Here is a 19654-nt window from a genome sequence, read left to right on the forward strand (position 1 = left end):
AAAAAAAAAAAAAAAAAAAAAAATTAGATGAGGATATAGTCCATACCTCATAGTGTGCTGTGAAAATTAAGAAGTTAATCTATATAAAGGATTTAGATTTATGCCTGGTACACTGTAAGCACTTAATAAATGTTAGCTATTATTAATATTATGATTCTTTTTAAAAGAACTTTGAATTTTACCCTTGAGATGACAACCATAAAAAAGTTTTAAGCAGGTAAGTGACATCAGATTTAATTTTCAGGTGAATGACACCAGTGGTGAGTGGAGGGTGGACTGAAGGGGGTTGAACCTGATGGCAAAGAGCCAAGTAGGAGGCTATTTACTATTCATGGGAGAGATTTGAGGAGCTGCACTAAGTATAGAAAGGGATGGATTGAAGAGCTACGTGTGAGGCAGAATCACCAGGGCTTGGTAAGGGGGAGGGACAGGGAACAACTCTACATGCCCCCTAAGATTCATTCACAGGCAAATAGAGAACACAGTGGAAGGAATCACTTTTGAAGAAAAGTTAAAGGTCAGTTTTGACTTCTGTTGAGTGGAAGATCTAAAGGACATCAAAGAGGATAATTCTAGAAGGTTTGAGACTCAGAGGAGACAAATGAGCTGGAGAAACAGACCTGGCCACTGGCCCCCTGATGGCTCAAGTAGATGCTGTCAAAACTGGAGAAAAGACAGCACCTGGCACATGCTGGGTACTCACTAAGTGTACGCTAAATTCACCCTTATTGGGTAGTTTGTATGGTATATATAGTTAATTTTTAGAGTGGATAAATATCCACCTGTCAGCTTTTTTCGTCTCTCTTTCAGAATAGACTTTTTTGAGTCAATTTGGCTTTTCGTCAATTCTTGGTGATTGAGTGTCCAACTCCAAGGGGATTTTCCTGCAACGTCAGTCATGCCTGGTGTTAACCTGGTGCTATTTTTGTTTTATCACAGACATTTAAATCTCATCCCCTGTCGTAGCTGGGGCTTCATTTGGCCCATGAGAAGGATGTTCTGGTTCTGAAAGCTTAGCTGTCTGCTTATTACCTATTCCCCTTTTATGAACTGTCCCAAGTTGTGTCTACCGTCAACAATAAACTTGACTTGGTTAAGCGTTCCAGAAAATGAGGGGCATCAGAGTTGCATGCCACTTAGAATTTATGAAAGCAGCCCAACCAAATAAACTTCAAAGGTGTTTTGCCAGGGATAGAGGTCTTTGTCCTCCAAGCAGTGGGACATCTGGATTTCTGCATGAAGCTTCTTGGTTTGTTTCATAAATAAATGCCACCCCTAAGTGTCACTAGTCTGGGATGAAATATCAAAGAGCGGGGAGACCCAAACATGGCTGGATAATCACCAGATCATCACTCACCACTACACTACTTCTAGATCTGTCCTCCCCAGCTAGAAACTGTCATTCTCTTGGAATACGGTGACTATGACATATCTCATTTTAGGAAGCCGAGAGAGAACTTACACTGCATGGAATGGTGAGAATCAATAGAAGGAACTAGAACTATGATTTATTTCCTAATAAATGTGTGACTGGGAAAGAAGCCTGGGAGGATGCTAATCCCACTAAAACAGTCCTGTTCAGTTTAAGTTAAATACATTTTATTTATTCAAAAAACATTTTTTAACATTTCCCAAATGTTTTAAAAACCAATGTTTTGTTTTGTTTTGCTGCAGGTTCATGAGTTTTGGTAAAATATAGATTATCAATCCTAGTTCTACATTTATGGCATAGGAGATAAATTTTTATTAAATAATCATAGCAAAATATTTATCACAGTAGAACAATTTGGATGTCACAATGAAAAGAGTCAGTGGAATTTTCTTCTATTTTTTTTTTTTTTTTTTGAGACGGAGTCTCCCTCTGTTGCCCAGGCTGGAGTGCAGCAGCGAGATCTTGGCTCATTGCAACCTCTGCCTCCCAAGTTCAAGTGATTCTCCTGCCTCAGCCTCCCAAGTAGCTGGGATTACAGGCATCCACCACCACACCCAGCTAATTTTTGTATTTTTAGTAGAGATAGGGTTTCACCATGTTGGTCAGGCTGGTCTCGAACTGCTGACCTCGTGATTCGCCCACCTCGGCCTCCCAAAGCGCTGGGATTACAGGCGTGAGCCACTGCGCCTGGCCAATTTTCCTCTATTTTATATGATAGAGTTGGAGAATTTGGAGGCAGAATGCAATAGGACAAAGGATATTCACATTAACTTTTCAATCTTTGAGGGACAAGAGATATTAATCTCTTGTAAGCATTGTTCAAAAATTTGATTTTGCTTACTATGTAAACTCCTAACATGATTATCTAAATTAAAAAACAAAAACAAACCATATTTTACTCGTGTGTCAATAACAGAAGCTAGTATTTTTCCCTTCAACTATTTCTCTACACTGTGTCAGACTTTTTAGAATTTATTTGAAATGTATTTGTGGAGAACATTCAATATAGGAATCTTAATCAGAATGGGATATAATGGGAGGTGAAGTCACCAAGATGGCAAAGTAGGAGACACCAGCCTTTATTCACCCCCAACTAAAAAACAAATACAGACAGCTATTCACAAACCCAAAGAGCCCAGAGAGCTCCAGGGCCCACTGAAGAATCTGCAGAAACACAATGGAGCAAAAGAAACTAAGAATATCTACATAGGACAGGATCACCTGTGAGGTCTACATACCTGAGGCACAAGGAGATAGCTAGGAAAAAAGAAGAAAGGCAGATGCTATTGGTATTGGCCATGCGGCAGGAACTACCATAGTTTCCAGAGGTCTGCTCTGTAGAGGACACTGGCATCACTGGCCACTGAGGTAAACAACAGCCCTTTTGCTGGGGAACCCCAGAGAGGGAGATGCATCTGAACACTCACCACCATCCAAGAAGCAGCTACTCTTGAATTACTTTGGGAAAAGCTCTGCCAACTCTCCCGTGCCCCAGTGAGCCCTGATCCTGAAGCCACAGCTGCTCTGCTAGTGTCCACACTGCAGCCCCGGGCTCTGTGGCTGCACTGGGCCTACCTCTGACATTGGTACCATTGCTATAGTGAGCTAGTTCATGCTCCAGGCTCCAGAGCCACACCTTTATTGTGCATGCCCCATCTCCAGGTCCTGGATTAGCTGCAACAGGGAGTTAGAACTCACCCCAACTCAGGAGCTGCTCTAACTCTATGCATGTTTCTGCTCCTTTTCTTGGCTCTAAAAGCTACTTCACAAGCATCTGGTACTTCACATTCTGTTATCAATACAGTAGCGAAGTATTTTTGCTCTAAGCCCTGGGTTTTTAAACTGCCCCAGATCTTGCAGCCATAGTCTTTCCACTCATGCTTGTGCTTCAGTCCTCAGCTCCACAGCCACTCTACAAGTGCCACTGCTGCTGCAAGTAAGCCTATGAGTCAGAACCAGTGCCAAGATGCATTCAACTTCTGCAATGAGAGAAAAATCAGGATGACCTTGGCAGCCATACCCAAAGACCCCAACATGCCTCACTGCCACTGTAGGTATCCACAGCATTAGCCACTGAGGAGCACTGGAATCTTTGCCAACACTGACCTTGGTGGGCTGATCTGCACAGGGAATACATAGCTGGTATCTTCAGTAGCCCCAGAACTGCTATACCCCACTCAGCAAGAACCCTCACACCCTCCTTCCCCCACAGAGGAAAGTCTTTCCACATTGAAACCAGCCTATAAGGTCCGCAAGAGGTGACTGGTCCACAAAATGCACAGGCATTAATGTAAGTCAACAAGAAACATGAAAAATGAAGAGGACATAATACCAAGAGAAGATCACAATAATCTCCCAGTAGCAGACCTGGATAAATAATTCTGAATAATTGTTTTACAGAAGCTCAGTTAACTTAAATCAAACACAGAGAAATAATTAAAAGATCATTTACAATGATCAAGTGGGATTTATCCCTGGGATGCAAGGATGATTCAACATACACAAATCAGTAAATGTGATACTCCACATTAACAGAATGAAGGACAAAAACCATATAATCATCTCAAAAAAGGCATTTGACAAAATTCAATGTAAAAAGCTTCAACAAATTAGGTACATGAGGATTGTACCTCAACACAATAAAGGCCATATACGACAAGTTCATAGCTAACATTATACTCAATGATGAAAAGTTGAAAGCTCTTCCTCTACAATTAAGAACAAGACAAGGATGCCCACTCTCCCCACTTCTATTCAACATACTACTGGAATTTTTAGCCGGAGCAATTAGGCCAAAGAAAGAAAGAAAAGACATCCAAATCAGAAAAGAAGTTAACTGTCTCTGCAGATGACATAATCTTATATATTCAAAACTTAACGCTCACTATTTAAGGTAAATGTTTATCTTTTTACCTAATATACAGCTAATAATTTAATATTTTGTTTTCTACATATATCTTAGAGTTTTCCATGAAATAACGTTCCCATTTAAGATATAATTTCAGTGCCTTAAACGTTCAGGTCCCAAATGTAAAAACAATTTATCAATTAAATAATAAACTGTCAAATTTAAAAAAAAAAAACCCTAAAGAGACTCTACCAAAAGCTGTTAGAACTAATAAACAAATCTAATAAAGTTGCAGGAAAATCAACATAGAAAAATCAGTAGTGTTTCTATATGCTAACAGTGGTCTATCTGTAAAACAAACTAAGAAAACAATCCCATTTACAATAGCTAAGCAAAACAATAGAATATTTAGGAGGTGAAAAATCTACGTGCTGAAAACTATAAAACACTGATGAAATAAACTGAAGAATACACAAATTAAATGGAAAGATACCCTGTGATCATGGATTCAAAGAACTAATATTATTAAAATATCCATATTATAAAAGCAATCTACAGATTCAATATAATCTCTATCTAAATTCCAATGACATCTTTCCCAGAAATAAAAAAATCCATCCTAAAATTCATCTGGATCCACAAAAGACCTTGAATAGCTAAAGCAATCTTGAGCAAAAAGAACAAAGCTGGAGGCATCACACTACCTGATTTCAAAATCTACTACAAAGCTATAGTAATCAAAACAGTATGGTACTCACATAAAAACAGACACATAGACCAAAAGAACAGAACAGAGAGGCCAGGAATAATCCATGCATTTATGGTCAATTGATTTTCAAGGTAGATGCTGAGAACACATTAGGGAAAACACAGTCTCTTCAATAAATGTGCTTGGAAAACTAGATATCCATATGCAAAAGAATGAAACTAGACCATCTCACACCATATGTAAAAATCAACTCAAAATGGATTAAAAACTTACATGCAGACCTAAAACTGTAAAACTTCTAAAAGAAAAGAGAAAAACTCCATGACATTGGTTTTGGATGTAACAACCCCAAAAGAACAGGCAACAAAAATAAAAATGGACAAATGGAATTTTATCAAACTAAGAAGCTTCTGTAAGCAAAGGAAACAATTAACAAAGTAAAGAGTCAATCTATGGAATGGGAGACTACATCTGTGAACCACACATCTGGTAAGGGGCTAATATCCATAATATACAAGGAACTCAAACAAATCAATAGTAAGGAAACAATCTGATTAAATTGGGCAAAGGACCCAAATAGACATTTCTCAAAAGAAGACATACAAATAGCCAACAGGTATATGAAGAAATGCTCAACATCATTAATTATCAGAGAAATGCAAATTAAACCACAAGACAGCCCTCCCACCTATTGGTGGGAATGCAAAATGGTACAGCCACTATGGAAAAACAGTACAGAGGTTCCTCAGAATATTAAAAATAGAACTATCATCTGATCTAGCAATCTCATTACTAGGTACATATCCAAAGGACATAAAATCTGTATATCGAAGAGGTATCTACACTCCTGTTCATTGCAGCAGTATTCACGATAGCCAAGAGATGGAATCAAGCTAAGTGTCCATCAATAGATGAACGGGTAAAGAAAATATGGTATATATACACGATGGTATTAATACTACGCACCCTTAAAAAATCCTTAAAAAATAAAAAAATCCCATCACTTGCAACATGAATATTATGTTAAATGAAATAAGCCAGGCACATAAAGACAAACACAGCATGGTATTACTTACAAGTGGAGTGTAAACAAGTAAACAGAGAGTAAAATGGTGGTTACCAGAAAGTGAGGATTGGGGGGAGTGGGCTGATTTTGGTCAAAGGACACAAAATTTCTGTTAGGAAGAACAGTTTCAAGTGATCTATTATACAACATGGTGACTACAATTTATAATATATTACATATATGAAAATTGCTGGAAACAAATTTTAAGTGTCCACAAAAACAAGTAAGTGACATAATACATGTCTAAATAGCTAGATTTAGCCATCCCACAATGCATACACATATTAAAACATCATATTGTACAAGATACACACAATATTTACTTGTCAATTAAAAAAATAGGGTATAATCTTTTTTTTTTTTTTTTTTTTTTTAAGAGATGGGGTCTCATTCTGTCATCCAGGGTGGAGTGCGGTGGTGCAATCATAGTTCACTGCAGCCTTGAACTCCTGGGCTCAAGGAATCCTCCTGCTTCAGCTGACTAATCTTAAAGAACAATAAGATATTTCATGAATAAGTCTAGCTAAGTTCAAGGTGAGAATCAACATGACTGCTGAAGAGATTTACCCCACTCAATAAGCTGACAATTGTTAAGTAACTACTATAGCATGTGGTACATAAATGTTATTTCTCTTTCTTCCCCTTTTATCCAAAAAACTCACCTTCAGAGTTGGAGAAGACCCAACATAAATGGGCGGAGGATTTCCTTGCCAGCCCTCAAGACGATAGATATGTCCAACACGAGAACAAGGAACAAATAATAATTTGCCACCACACTGCCATATCTATGAAGGAAAAACACATTGTGAAAGTTGTTTCAAATACACACATAAACCATAACTGAAAATTTATCTTGTAAGTGTAAATCTAAAATCTAAATTACATACAATGTCCACACAGAATTCTTAAACTAAACAAGTTCCTCAAATAATTTGCTTTCAAAAGTTCATGTAACAACCAAGAAGGCAACAGGGAATATAGTATTAATAAACTGCTACAAAGGGGCCTCTTACTGTATACTCATAGCCCCTAGCAACCTTTTCCCAATATAACCTTGCAAAGTCATGTGGATTCTTTATTCCTAACTCATTCATCATTTCCATTGCTAATATATTTCCTACTTGGGTGATTATTATAATAACCTCCTAACTGGCTTCTTCACCTTCAGCTTCTCTCTACTCAACTATCCTTATTTATAGCAAGAGATTATTACAGCTGAAGGGCAGCTTTGGGTCATGTTATTCCCTTGCTTAATATCTTTGATCGTTCTCCACTGCTTATCAAATTAAATAAAAATCTCTTAACTCAGCTTTAAAGGCTCTCTTCAATATGGCCCTAATACACCTTCCCATTTTATCTTTTAGATGTCTTCCTTATTCATGTTGCCTGATTCTGCCAAAGTGTGCTCCTTGCTATTCTCTGAATACATTCCTTGTGTTCCCTTCTTTGTACTTTTCCCATGCTACTTGCTTAGAAGTCCCCCTCCCGCCCCTTATCTGTACTTACTAACATCATACCCATCTTTCTACTTCTGCCTCAAATTCTACATCCAGCATAACGCTGCTCCCCTCTCCTCTCCTCCCCTCCCCTCTCCTCTTGCTCTGTCACCCAGGCTGGAGTGCAGTGGTGCAATCTCGGCTTACTGCAATCTCTGCCTCCCAGATCAAGCAATTCCCCTGCCTCAGCCTCCCAAGTAGCTGGGACTACAGGTGCGCACCACCATGCCTGGCTAATTTTTTGTGTGGCTAGGATGGTCTCGATCTCTTGACCTCCTGATCCACCCACGTTGGCCTCCCAAAGTGCTGGGATTACAGGCGTGAGCTACCTACCGTGCCTGGCTGACACTGTTCTTTAAACACACCAACTGAATGCCATTCTGTCTTCTTGTATTATGAATTTAAGTATAATTCTAATACCTTCTTATCAAGTTCCTTGAGAGCAAGGACTGGTTTACTCCTCTTCTATCCCTCACAGTGCTAAGCACAGGACATTTAAGACAAGAGGTAATGAAAACCTGTTGCACTCAAACTGTGATACAGTTCTCTCTCTCTTTCTTTTGGAAAATGGGGGTAGGAATGGGGGTCGAGGTGGGTGCTGGAGCATGGAAGGTAGTATGGCTCCAAGACTGTTTCAACAACAGGGGAGGTGCTGCAGGAAGACAGCTCCAAAGTCAGCCTGAGGATGCAGTCATTGCGGGGCTCTGCTTCTGTCTTGAATCATGTCCTACAGTGATGAAGGGTGACTATATCAGTGGCTGGTCAACTGTGGCCCTAAGGCATGCAGATTCTTCCAAGGGCTTCTATAATAAAAAGCTCCAGCATATAGAAAGTTGGGGTGTGGGGGTATTTTCATTTCTAAAGGTTGCTAGCCACAACTTTGAGCTGAGCCCTGTATATATATGGTAAGTTTGGAGCTTGCATTTCGCCTAATTTTTCCCTCAAAGGCATCCATTTTCATTAAATCATTCTTTATGTAATTTGGAGAAAGGCATTATATCATTGTGGTTTTATCCCCCTACAAGAAACCAGCTTTATCTGAAAGCAACAGAAGTTAGTAACTACTTGGAAAATTCCCATCTGTTGAAATAAAATGTTACCTTGTATGAGATCTCAAAATTTTCACCACCCCAAATCTGGAGACCTGGATCATAGAGACCCAATTCAAAGAAGAACTCTCGTTCAATGGCAAATAATCCCCCAGCCATGGCTGGGGACCTAAGAAAAAGAAACACTGCAATAACCATCATAGATAAACCCCCAATAACCCTCCACCAGTAGGCAAGAAGCCTTGTAGAATACAGCCTAAAAATGCATAGAAAAGACAAAACTGATGGCCAAACATGAAGAAATTATAAAGCCTTTACAAAAAAAAGAAAAAAATTTGTTCATAATTCCCTAACGAATTTACCACAATTTCTAACTGAAACTATAGGTCATTACAAAATAGAGCATTGTTTCATTTCACCATTAGAGGGCGCCTTGGTTCCTTTGTCGATTTAAAAATTAAGCCTTAGTTGTAGCTAATACAGAACTTTTTCTTTCACTCTTAAAAACACTGAGCCATACAGCCGTGGTCTGCTAACTGCTTCTGCATTGATTTATGAGTCATTCTTGGATGAACAAAACCATACACCATGGAAGTAGTCTGTCATTTTTAAATTTTATAGCTCAGGGACTCGCCAAATAAGGGTGTAAATCATCGTAGAACAGCCACAGTTCATTCAGAGTTTGCAAATGTAGCACAGAAACAACACAGGAGAATTAGACATAGGTATTTACTGTGTCAGGAGGTAGGAATGCAAAAAGGTGATCTGTGGCTCTGTGGGGCTTCTTGAATGGATCTTAAATTGGACACTTTCTAGGTCCAAGAGAAAAAAATTTGGTAGCTTCTTAGGGACAAGTCACTCCCACCATTGGGAGAAATGACAGCAGAATTTATCTTACTCCCTGCTCCCCTCTCTGAACAATTAATTACTAATCATCATGTTTCTTAAATTTTAGGGTACTCATTATTATTAGGGTAACTTCATCATCATACATAATATTCAATCTATTCAAATAGGTTCATTGGAACATATTTCAAGGTTCCACTGATTCTATCTTGAAAACAAAAATTTTTTTTTTTTTTTTGAGATATGGTCTCACTCCATTGCCCATCCTGTAGTGCAGTGGCATGATTGCGGCTCACTGCAGTCTTGATCTTCTAGGCTCAAGGAGTCCTCCCACCTCAGCCTCCTGAGTAGCTGGGAATACAAGTGCGCACCAACACATCCAGCTACCTTTTTATGTGTTTTGTAGAGACGGGGTTTCGCCATGTTGCTCAGACTGGTCTAGAACTCATGGGATCAAAAGTCCCACCTGCCTAGGCCTCCCTAAGTGCTAGGATTATAGGCGCGAGGCTTCGCACCCAGCCTTGAAAATATATCTTGAATCTGCTGACTTATTTCCAACTTGACTGCCACCAGCCTAGACCAGGCCAACACTGCTTGGACTTTCCAATACCTCCCCCCGAGCTTGTCTCCTTTATTCTCTTCTGCCCCCTACTCAAGGCTAATCACACAGTAGCCAGAGCAGACTCCTCCACATGCGCCTGCATGGTACCAGCCTCTCCCGGCTCTCTGGGCTCACCACGGTCTCTCTTCCCGTTGAGTCCTTCACTGCTCCGCTCCCACCTGGAATGTGCAGGCCTCCATTCTGTCTCAAGGCCTTCATTCATGTTATTCACGATCCTGAAATGTTCCCTCCCCACAGAATTGAGCCCTCATCCTTCAGGTCTCAGCCTAAATGACACTTTGTGAAAAGGGCCTTTCCTGATTTCCCAAGCTGGATTAGGTTCATCTTTCCATAAACTCATGTACTCTGTGATTTTTCTTCATACTACTTATCACAGCTGCTGTTCCAGAGTTTTGTTTGTTTTGTGACACAGGGTCTCACTCTGTTGCCTAGGCTGTAGTACAGTGGCACAATCATTGTTTGCTGCAGCCTTGAACTCTTGGGCTCAAGCAATTCTTTTGCCTCAGTCTCCTGAGTTGCTGGGACTACAGGCATGTGCCACCACACCAGGCTAATTTTAGGGTTATTTATGTAGTTATCTGTTTAATTTCTGTCTGACTTACTATATTTCACATTCAATGAGGAAACATATCTTTAAAAATGTATCCCCAGAAAATAGTGCTTGGCATACGGTAAGCACTCAATAAATGTTTGTTGAGTGGATAATGAATCAAGAAATACTTTCAATACTAACAGAAAATAGCATCAGGAAAAAGTTGTCCTCTTATGCCTTTTCTTCTTAAAGTATGCTGTCTAACTCAGTAACAACACTATTACATTTTAGGTGATATTTTCATGTCACTTTTATTTAACTGTCATTTAAGATTATTCCATTACAGCTGTGTCTTTCTTTTTTAGACCGAGTCTTATTCTGTTGCCCAGGCTGGAGTGCAGTGGCGTGATCCCAGCTCACTGTAACCTCCGCCTCCCAGGTTCAAGTGATTCTCCTGCCTCAGCCTCCCGAGTAGCTGGGATTACAGGCGCCCACCACCATGCCCAGCTAATTTTGCATATTTAGTAGAAACAGGGTTTCAGCATGTTAGCAAGGCTGATCTCAAACTCCTGACCTCTGGTGATCCTCCCGCCTTGGCGTCCCAAAGTGCTGTGATTAGAGGCGTGAGCCACCTTGCCTGGCAGCTGTGTTTTTATCTTTAAATATATTCCCATTCATCTCAGTATATACTTGAAATGCATCTTAACATGGACACCAGTGAGTTAATTAACAGATAACCTCCCTTTAATTTTTCTAGCTCACTGAAAAAAATCTTTTTACTGGCCTATGGAATTAGCAGAAATATAAAATTGCTCAGCATCCTTTATTTTTTTTCTCCCACAGTTATGTGTTAAATTAAGCAGGTAAGCAGTAATTTCCTGGACTATTCTGAATAAGAAATTTACCAAAAAAAATTGGTGAATGTCCAATTAAGCTACTATAATTAATTAAGTGCTATAACTTCTTTATGTTTGCCATTCAGTATCTTGATATCATGACATGCCCAAATCCCACCAGCATTTCCATGACATTGGAAGCACCTTCCCAAAATAGAACTCTAACATTATCAGCAGTGTAACAGGGAGAGAGAGACCAAAAGCAGAACCATAGGATCAGAAAAATGAGATTAGACACATTCAGGAGAAGGCTATACTAACATTTGAGCAAACATTTCATTTGGGGTCATTTTTTACAGAGACAGTAAAATGTTCTAATTATAAGATCAAAAGAAGAAAGTAGCATAAGTTGTTCTACTGAAAGAACCACAAGAAGGTCAAAAGCTGATTTTTGAATAGAGTTTTCTTTTAATAAATCACTTTTCTGAGAATGAAGCAATAAAGCATTCTATGTAATGTTTTTTAAAGTCATGTATTGTGATTCATCAGATTTTAGTACAAAATTAATATTTGAGAGTTAACATAACAGAAAAAGGGGAGGAAAACCCAAAAATCTCTTGCTAGTGCCCTTCATTGTCAACATTATACCTACGGCATGAACGTGGAAATAAAAGTCTTGGTTGGATTAAAGTAATTTATGTATTTTAAATGTATAGAATGACACTGTCATCAAAAGCATAAAATTTGATGTCTAATCCAGGATAACTAAGATTTCCTTTTTTTTTTTTTACTTGTACTTGGAACATATGCCATATTACATTATTTTTCTTTCCCCAATGAAAGTGTGTATGTCTCAGTAGTGGACATCGCATTTAGGGTAAAAGCAATTACAGCGGAGCAAGTGGAGTACAGTGAAAGCTCTGAAACAGTATAAGGAAAGATGCTCTTTCAGAATCTGACACAGCATCTACAGTTTTAAAAATAAATCTGTAGCTTGGCAAGAGGTTAATAGGTTAGCAGCAACTGGAGAAAAGAAAAATACGTAAGTGATTTAGTGATTACCGATATGGTTCAGTTTTTGTCTTTCTCAGTCTCTTCTCTTGAGGGGTCAGAGGCACCCGTTTCCAGAGCATACTCCAATCCCATGCTCCTCGGGCATACCCATCTTCATCACCGCCCCCTTGGGGTATAATTTCATATGTGTTGCCATTTATGACATCTATAAGCGGCACAGTGCAAATGGTTCTGTATTGTGTTGATGATGGCAGCAAAGATCAAATGGAAGCGTACATATGGACCCACACATTTATACGAGTTCATGGGGAAGAAAAAAAAAAAGAACTTAGATAAACATTCAACATAAGAAAATAAAGTAATAGTCTTTACCGATAAGGTTCAGTTTTATGTTTTCTTTTGGCCTTTTCCTTGTGGCTTAGAGGAATACGTTTCCATAGTAAACTCCAGTCCCAGGCCCCTCTGGCAAAACCATCTTCATCCCCACCTTGCTGTGGTTCAATGGAATAATCATTCCCATCTATGTAATCTATTAGAGGCACAGTACATGTAGTTCTGAAACATTTACAGAAAATGAAAAAGCATTTAAGAACCCAAGACTAGTTCAGCATGCCTAACTACATTATCTCTTTTTGTTGCTGATTTGTTTGTGCACTGGGGGACTTTACTATCTAATGGGAAACAGAGTAAATGAATGTCCCATAAAAGCCAAAAAGCCTATTTTTGTAAGGGCAGGAGAAAGGAGCCTTCTCCCTAGGCTTACAGACAAATCTTTTGTCAGGGACAAAGAACTATATCATTGAGCTTAATAGAGTTTTTCTCCTTTTCACTTTGGTACTAAAGGGAACTTTATTTTGATAATTTTATATTATTTATAAGATTTTCTTGCCTGTTATTTTCCCTATCACCCATGAAAAAGCTCATGTGCGCGTGTGCATGCATGTACGTGTGTGTGGGGTCACCAATAGTACTTGCCACATTCTTAGCGGTTCTCTCAACCCTTTATTGCTTTCTATTTCTTGGAAATAGTTACTATGAAAATGTGTTTCTGTACTTTTGCTTGATCTTCCTCACTTCTCTAACTGCAAGAAAACAGTTTTTATTGCAAAAAAAAAAAAAGGTATTGTTGCTTTAAAAAAAAAAAAAGCAAAAAAAATCCCTCAAAACTTGCTGAAGAACTTAAGAAGTAGTCTGAGAATTTGGAACAAAAAATCTCTTATATTTGGGCTTCACGAAAATGCTAGTACTCTATAACCAATTCGGTGTCAAAGTGACATTACAAAGATTTTCTGGTACCCTGCTTGTTACAATGTTCATCTCGTCAGAAAGGATTTTAAAATCTATTTTCCTAAAATAAAAATGACAGCTGCTTATATCCAGGTCAAGGTGCTTTTAAGAAGTTTAAAACCCAAGGAAAAGGGAAAACCTACAGGGCTTAGAACTTTAATATGGAGGAAGTAGAGTCTAGAACAGGTGCTTCCTTCTCTCCAGAGTGTGAACTCACACTGGAGGGTCATTGTCAGATTCGTGGAATCTGCCACTGGAATCTGGAAAAGCACTTCCTTCCTACCCAGAAGCCTGCCGGAATTCACCTAGAGAGAGTTATCTGACACCTGGTCAGTTAACTTTCCTCACTTCTTATGATTTTCACATTCCTAAATACACAGTGCAGTATAAAGTGTCCCAGGGAGGTCTTGGTCTGACAGTTTATTAGCTATCTGATTTGGGGAAAATTACTTAATTTCTCTAAGCCTCAGTATCCTCTTCGGTCAAATGGGGCTAATAATCTCTATCCTGCAGGGTTGCTGTGAGGATGACATCAGACAGCATGTGAAAAATGTTCGTGACCGGCCTTCACATTAAATCCTCTCATGATGAAATCCTCCAAAGTTCTGCCTTTGATTCATGCCATTTGCCATTTGCCACACGGACATGTTTTATTTTCCAAATTATGGACTAGAAGCAAGGAAGGCTTTGGAGCTAGAAAACTGATGGTGCCTTGTATTGTTTTAGACATTTCTGGAAATTTAATGGTGATTGCCACAATTCCATGGAATAGTTGTCTATTTCTAAACTTTAACGTTTCTACAGGAACCCAAAGCCTTGATACAAGTAACACTTGGTCTTTACTATTGAAAGTACTCATTTAAAAGTCACAAAAATCAATAGGAATAATTTCAAAGCATGGTTCTTCAAGTGTTTAGAACTCTTACCCCAGTTTAGAGGGAGCAATTTCTATTACTCTTAGGGAAAGTGCCTGGAGATAGAGGAGTCTTAATAACCCAACCACAAAATGATTCTTGAGTGAGGAACCCTGGGTTTCTCCCAAATGCCAGACTGCCTACATTTAAATCAGTCCACAGTATCAGTCTAGCTTCTAGATGAGGGATAACACTAACGCACACTTGACACACTGAATAGAACAGGAATCAAAGGATGAAAATATTATTTGCCCTTCCAGGACAAGGTTTACTTTCAACCAGGAAAGAAAAAAAGCAAGGTAATGTTACCTGTCCTTAGATATGGGAGCTACAAGTGGTGCATACCAGTTAACTGCCACCTCACAGTGGGCATCAAGGTATATCAAAACCTTAAAAAAAAGAGGCAGGTGAAAGAATACTCCTCATATAGGTTACATCATATATTACACACAATTTAAAATTAGATGCTAATGAAAATTAGCATTATAGTCAATTCTGACACACAAGTTATCTGTTTAAGCCAGCATTCTCATTTCAATTTAAAAAAACTGAAGAATGATTAAAAATGTATATGATTTAGTTACCAAACCCAAAATGTTGACATTGTAGATATCAAATGCTTCCTACCTGTCCAAGTTTAGCCTTCTGAGCACCAATACTTCGTGCTTGAATTAAACCTTCCCTTCTTTCATTCCGAAATACCTTCACTAGGCCATTCCACAGCTTAATATATTCATCCAGTTTTTCTTTTAAGTGCTCTATTAAGAAAAATCAATCGATATTATAAATTAGACTAATAAATATAAACCAATTAATTATTATTTTTCTCAGGAAACAAGAATAAGAAACAGGTGCATTGGGTAGACAGTAATTTTACGTGGACTAGATTGAATGTTTTATCTATTAAGAAGGAAAGTGAAGTATATTGTTTAAGTTAATTTTGAGTTTAATATGCCTACAGAGAACTGGTTAGTCTGAGAATTATCAAACGTCCCTCTAAACAATGATTATTCCAATTGACAGTTAAGGTTTTAAGAGATATTAAAATTTTTATTCCTGTTCACATGTTAATGTCAAATCTGAATGCTTTCAGGAACAACATTTTGTTGGCTGTTGGCAGAAGCAATGGTTAAGGTTTCTGAAGATGCACTGCCTACTAATAATACTATACAATTTCACTGGAATCCACACAGGGTATAGGTTATTTAATATTTGTTTCTGGGCCATCTTTCCCCAACCACAATCAGTGTTGAAAGCTGCAACCTTGATGTGATGAATATGGTTCCCACCAAGTTGGCAAATAATCAAAAAATCTCATTTTCTCTTTATCTTAAGCATCAAATGTATAATTATACATAATAAAGATAATTCTAATTATACATACATATATGTATAATATGTGTTTGTAATTTAGTAGAGGAAGGTTTGTGTTATAAAAACCAGACACATCTGGCAAAGTTTCCATCTTTGGCTTCCCATTATAAGAGAACCGCTTTTGTTTGTACCACTATGAGTCCATGAAATTAGCTCACCACAGTCAGAATGAGCTGCAGATCATTTAAAAACTGCTTCTTGAGGACACACAAATTGTTTTAAAATTGTTTAAAAATTTGGCCCATGAATATGCAATCATAGGAAAGCTGCTGTATTTAGAGATGAGCTAGTGGTTAAATGGGCAAATCAGACTGTATACTTAATATTTTACTCATTTTAGGGCATATATTATTAGTAAGATACTCACATGTGGGTATCTGAAATTGAGAAAAAGAACTTTCTATTTTGGTACCCAGTTTTAATAAGTATTATAAATAAAATTCTCATGCTTAATCATGTTTTTCCCCTCAGAAAACCTAAGTAATTTTCCCTTCAAGTTAACTTAAAAAAAAAAAAAAAAAGCCTTTATCATCTTCTTTTTAAAGTTCAGTGCAGTCCTAAATCATTTTTTTAAAGCCTTTTTGAATTCCATCAGGAGGATTTTTTGCATATGCAACTTAAACACATCTTAAGTTTTTATGGGCAGAAATGAATTGATGGCCTATGCTTCAAGTTTAGATTCTTGGTTCTGACTGCAGGCTAGGACCTGTATGACTTGCCTTGGCCAATGAGAGGTGGGTGGAAATGACATCAGTCACGCGCATAGAAGCGTTAAGAGGCCGCTTGTGTGTGTCTTCTTTCCCACTGCCCCTCTGCAGGCAGTGTCCGAACTGAGGCTGTTCTGCACGCCTGGGTCCTGCACTGAGGATGGGAAGCAGAGCTAGCACTGACCCGCACGGACCGTGTAGTTTGAGCAAAAGCTAACCCTTCATTGTGCGAGCCACTGAGAGTGTGGGTTTGCTTTTATTTCGGACCAACTCAGCCACAGTTAGCTGATACACACATGTGTGGAGTAATTTGCTCTATTGTTAAAAGCTCCAAACCTTTATAGAGAATACTATAATGCCCAGAAACCCAAGTGTTATTATGAGTTAGCTCCTTTTATATGCATTTTGTCTTCAAAAGAAAAATCGTTATCTTAAAAGTTTTACTTTCTGAATATACTAGGGAAAGTACATACCAAATTATCACTCAAGTCTGATTAACCAAACAGTATGTAATTTTACTAAGGATAGGACTGAGATTTTAAGGTTGATTTTAAGGTTGTTTTGAAATTGAAAAAACTAATTAAAGCTGTACTTTTGTTCAAGGGTAGCCCAAACTTCTCTGCCTGCTCTAAATTCAAGGGACCCTGCACGATTGTCTTCATTAGAGATTTGTAAAAGAAGTAAAGATTAAAAAAAAAGACAAGAGTAAAAAAATACACAATACTCTGAGGTCTGAAATTGTGTTCTTTTCTTTGGCAAAGCAGTTATTTTAGGATGCTAAATACCTTTTGGTGTATCTTCACTTTTTTTTAGGATATGATAAACTTTTACTGGTATTAATAATACAGAGGTTCTTAAAATTAGTAAAATTGGGGGATTTTGAAAAGTTATTTTATAGATTTAGATTTTTGTACATGTAAATTATTATTGTACCAACAATATCATTTGTCTTAAGATAGAAATAGTATTTTAATGAAAACATTACTGTCATAGAAATTTGCAACAAAATGGACATACACAAAACGTTGTGCCTAAAAGCTTTTAGATTTGACATTAACATGAGAACTGAAAAAAGTTTTAACGTATCTTAAAGCCTCTAAATGCATTTGATATGACTAAAAATTTTAAAGCTATACATTCTCTAGTGTACTTAAAAATGACTAGTTAATAAAAGGATCAGCTGCACAGAGACGAAGGGAAAAACAGGTCATATTTCTATGTATTCATGCTAACATATGTGTACAGTTTCACGATTGTAATCATGTCCTTGCAAAACCAGCAAAGATTTATCCAGACTGTAAGAATTTTCAATTACATTTTGGAGGAAGCTTTTTTATAAAGCCATTCTGAACGATATTTTCATGCTACCTATGTTTATCTTCACTTCTAACATTACAATCAGTGGCATACTTTTACCAAATTTTTGTGTACAACCAAAGTTTTGTGTACTACTTGTACATCTCTGAGCGTGTAAAACGGACATAATAGTATCTACTGCAAGGATTACTGTCAGTATTAAACAAAATAACTCACAACAATGCTCGGCACAGTGTCAACTTGTTGATAACAGATGCTATCAATAGATGCAATTAATTTTTTATAGCTAATTATTTCGAAATCATATTTGTGCAATTATTCATGCTTAACTTATTTTATGGACAAAATGTGAGTTTTACAGCCATTACCTTTATTACTGAAATCGTCAATTAACACAATTTCTGCTAAATATTTCCTTGGAGTCCTTTTAATTACACTGTGGACTGTTCTCATGAGGGTTGACCATCCTTCATTATGGAAGACAATGACAACGCTTGAAGTGAGCAAGTTTTCATCATAATGCCAATACTTGCATCTGTAAAGAGAAAATTTCATCGTATTTATTTACAGGTAATCTACAATGCTTGGCTCCAAGCTGACTATATTTTCTGGTTGGACTACATATTATAGACTTAACTACGGTAAGTGAATGAAATATAGCCTTCAATATTGAACGGAAACACAAGATAAAAGAGAGAAGCTGTTATGAGATAAAGTTACTCCTAGATAAAGCTACTGCATAACCAGCACTTATTCTGTAATAAAAAGAACTAATTTGTGAATTTATGCTGAGGATGCTTAAGAGAGTATTTACAGCTATCAGGTGGTTGGCTTTTTTCTTTTTTTCCATGACCTGGATCTTAGTTTATTTTCCTTTTTGAAATGAGCTTTTGGCACAAGAGATTTATTTCACTTGCTATAAATAAACCATTATATTACTACATTTGAAAGCTAAACACATTATATTACTATGTTTGACTAAAATATTCAGAGAAAAATTAAACAGGTTGACCTGAGGCATATAGCAAGCATTCAGAAATTTACTGTGGAATGAACAAAGTGCTAATATTATTTAGAGCTTTTAGAGTAGCTAAAGAGCTTAGTTGTTCTACACAACTATTTGAAACAACTGTAGCAGGAGTACAGTTTCCAGAAGACTCTTCCTAAATAAAAGAAACCCCAAACAGGGTCTGGTAAAAAGACTCATTTTGATTCTGAAAGAGTACTTTGCAGTGTAACCCAAAGTTGGGAGGGACCAAACACTCTTTCAGAATAAGTTCAAAAACACAGTAGTAGGGAAAACAGATCTTGCTGGAAGATGTAACGTTTCTGGAGAGAAACTGAAGCAGGCAGAGCAAGGTATGCCTAATTTTAGATGGGTAGGGATAACAAACCCCCAGACAAACTATAACCCAGATAGGGACTCAGGCAACGTTTTTCTTCCTCTGACTCTAACTACTGGGCTTAAAACAGCAGAACGGGGTGAGAAAGACAGCAATTTTGATTTACAACAGACACCAGAATTGGTGAAAATACGTAAAATATGAAAGGAAATTTGGGACTTGCTTCTAAGGCAGAAGACAGCAACTTGGGGAAAAGGGCAAG

At 37.7% G+C, this 19654-nt stretch overlaps 1 protein-coding gene across 2 annotated transcripts in view; it reads right to left on the reverse strand.

Moving 5' to 3' along the window:
* Nucleotides 1-19654, reverse strand: part of GALNT7 (polypeptide N-acetylgalactosaminyltransferase 7) — a 159425-nt gene that overhangs the window by 13553 nt on the left and 126218 nt on the right. The window contains exons 3-8 of one of the 2 annotated variants that reach the window (XM_011959610.1): nucleotides 18418-18584; nucleotides 15279-15409; nucleotides 14961-15040; nucleotides 12499-12681; nucleotides 8652-8769; nucleotides 6718-6840 (exon numbers count right to left, since the gene is read on the reverse strand). In XM_011959610.1, coding sequence (XP_011815000.1) covers nucleotides 6718-6840; nucleotides 8652-8769; nucleotides 12499-12681; nucleotides 14961-15040; nucleotides 15279-15409; nucleotides 18418-18584 — 802 coding nt within the window. Of the gene's footprint in view, nucleotides 1-6717; nucleotides 6841-8651; nucleotides 8770-12498; nucleotides 12682-12822; nucleotides 13006-14960; nucleotides 15041-15278; nucleotides 15410-18417; nucleotides 18585-19654 lie in introns of both variants that reach the window. The other variant, XM_011959611.1, reaches the window with a different exon arrangement.

This window comes from Colobus angolensis, unplaced genomic scaffold (assembly GCF_000951035.1).
Source record: "Colobus angolensis palliatus isolate OR3802 unplaced genomic scaffold, Cang.pa_1.0 Scaffold5, whole genome shotgun sequence".
NCBI classification, from domain to species: Eukaryota; Metazoa; Chordata; class Mammalia; order Primates; family Cercopithecidae; genus Colobus; species Colobus angolensis.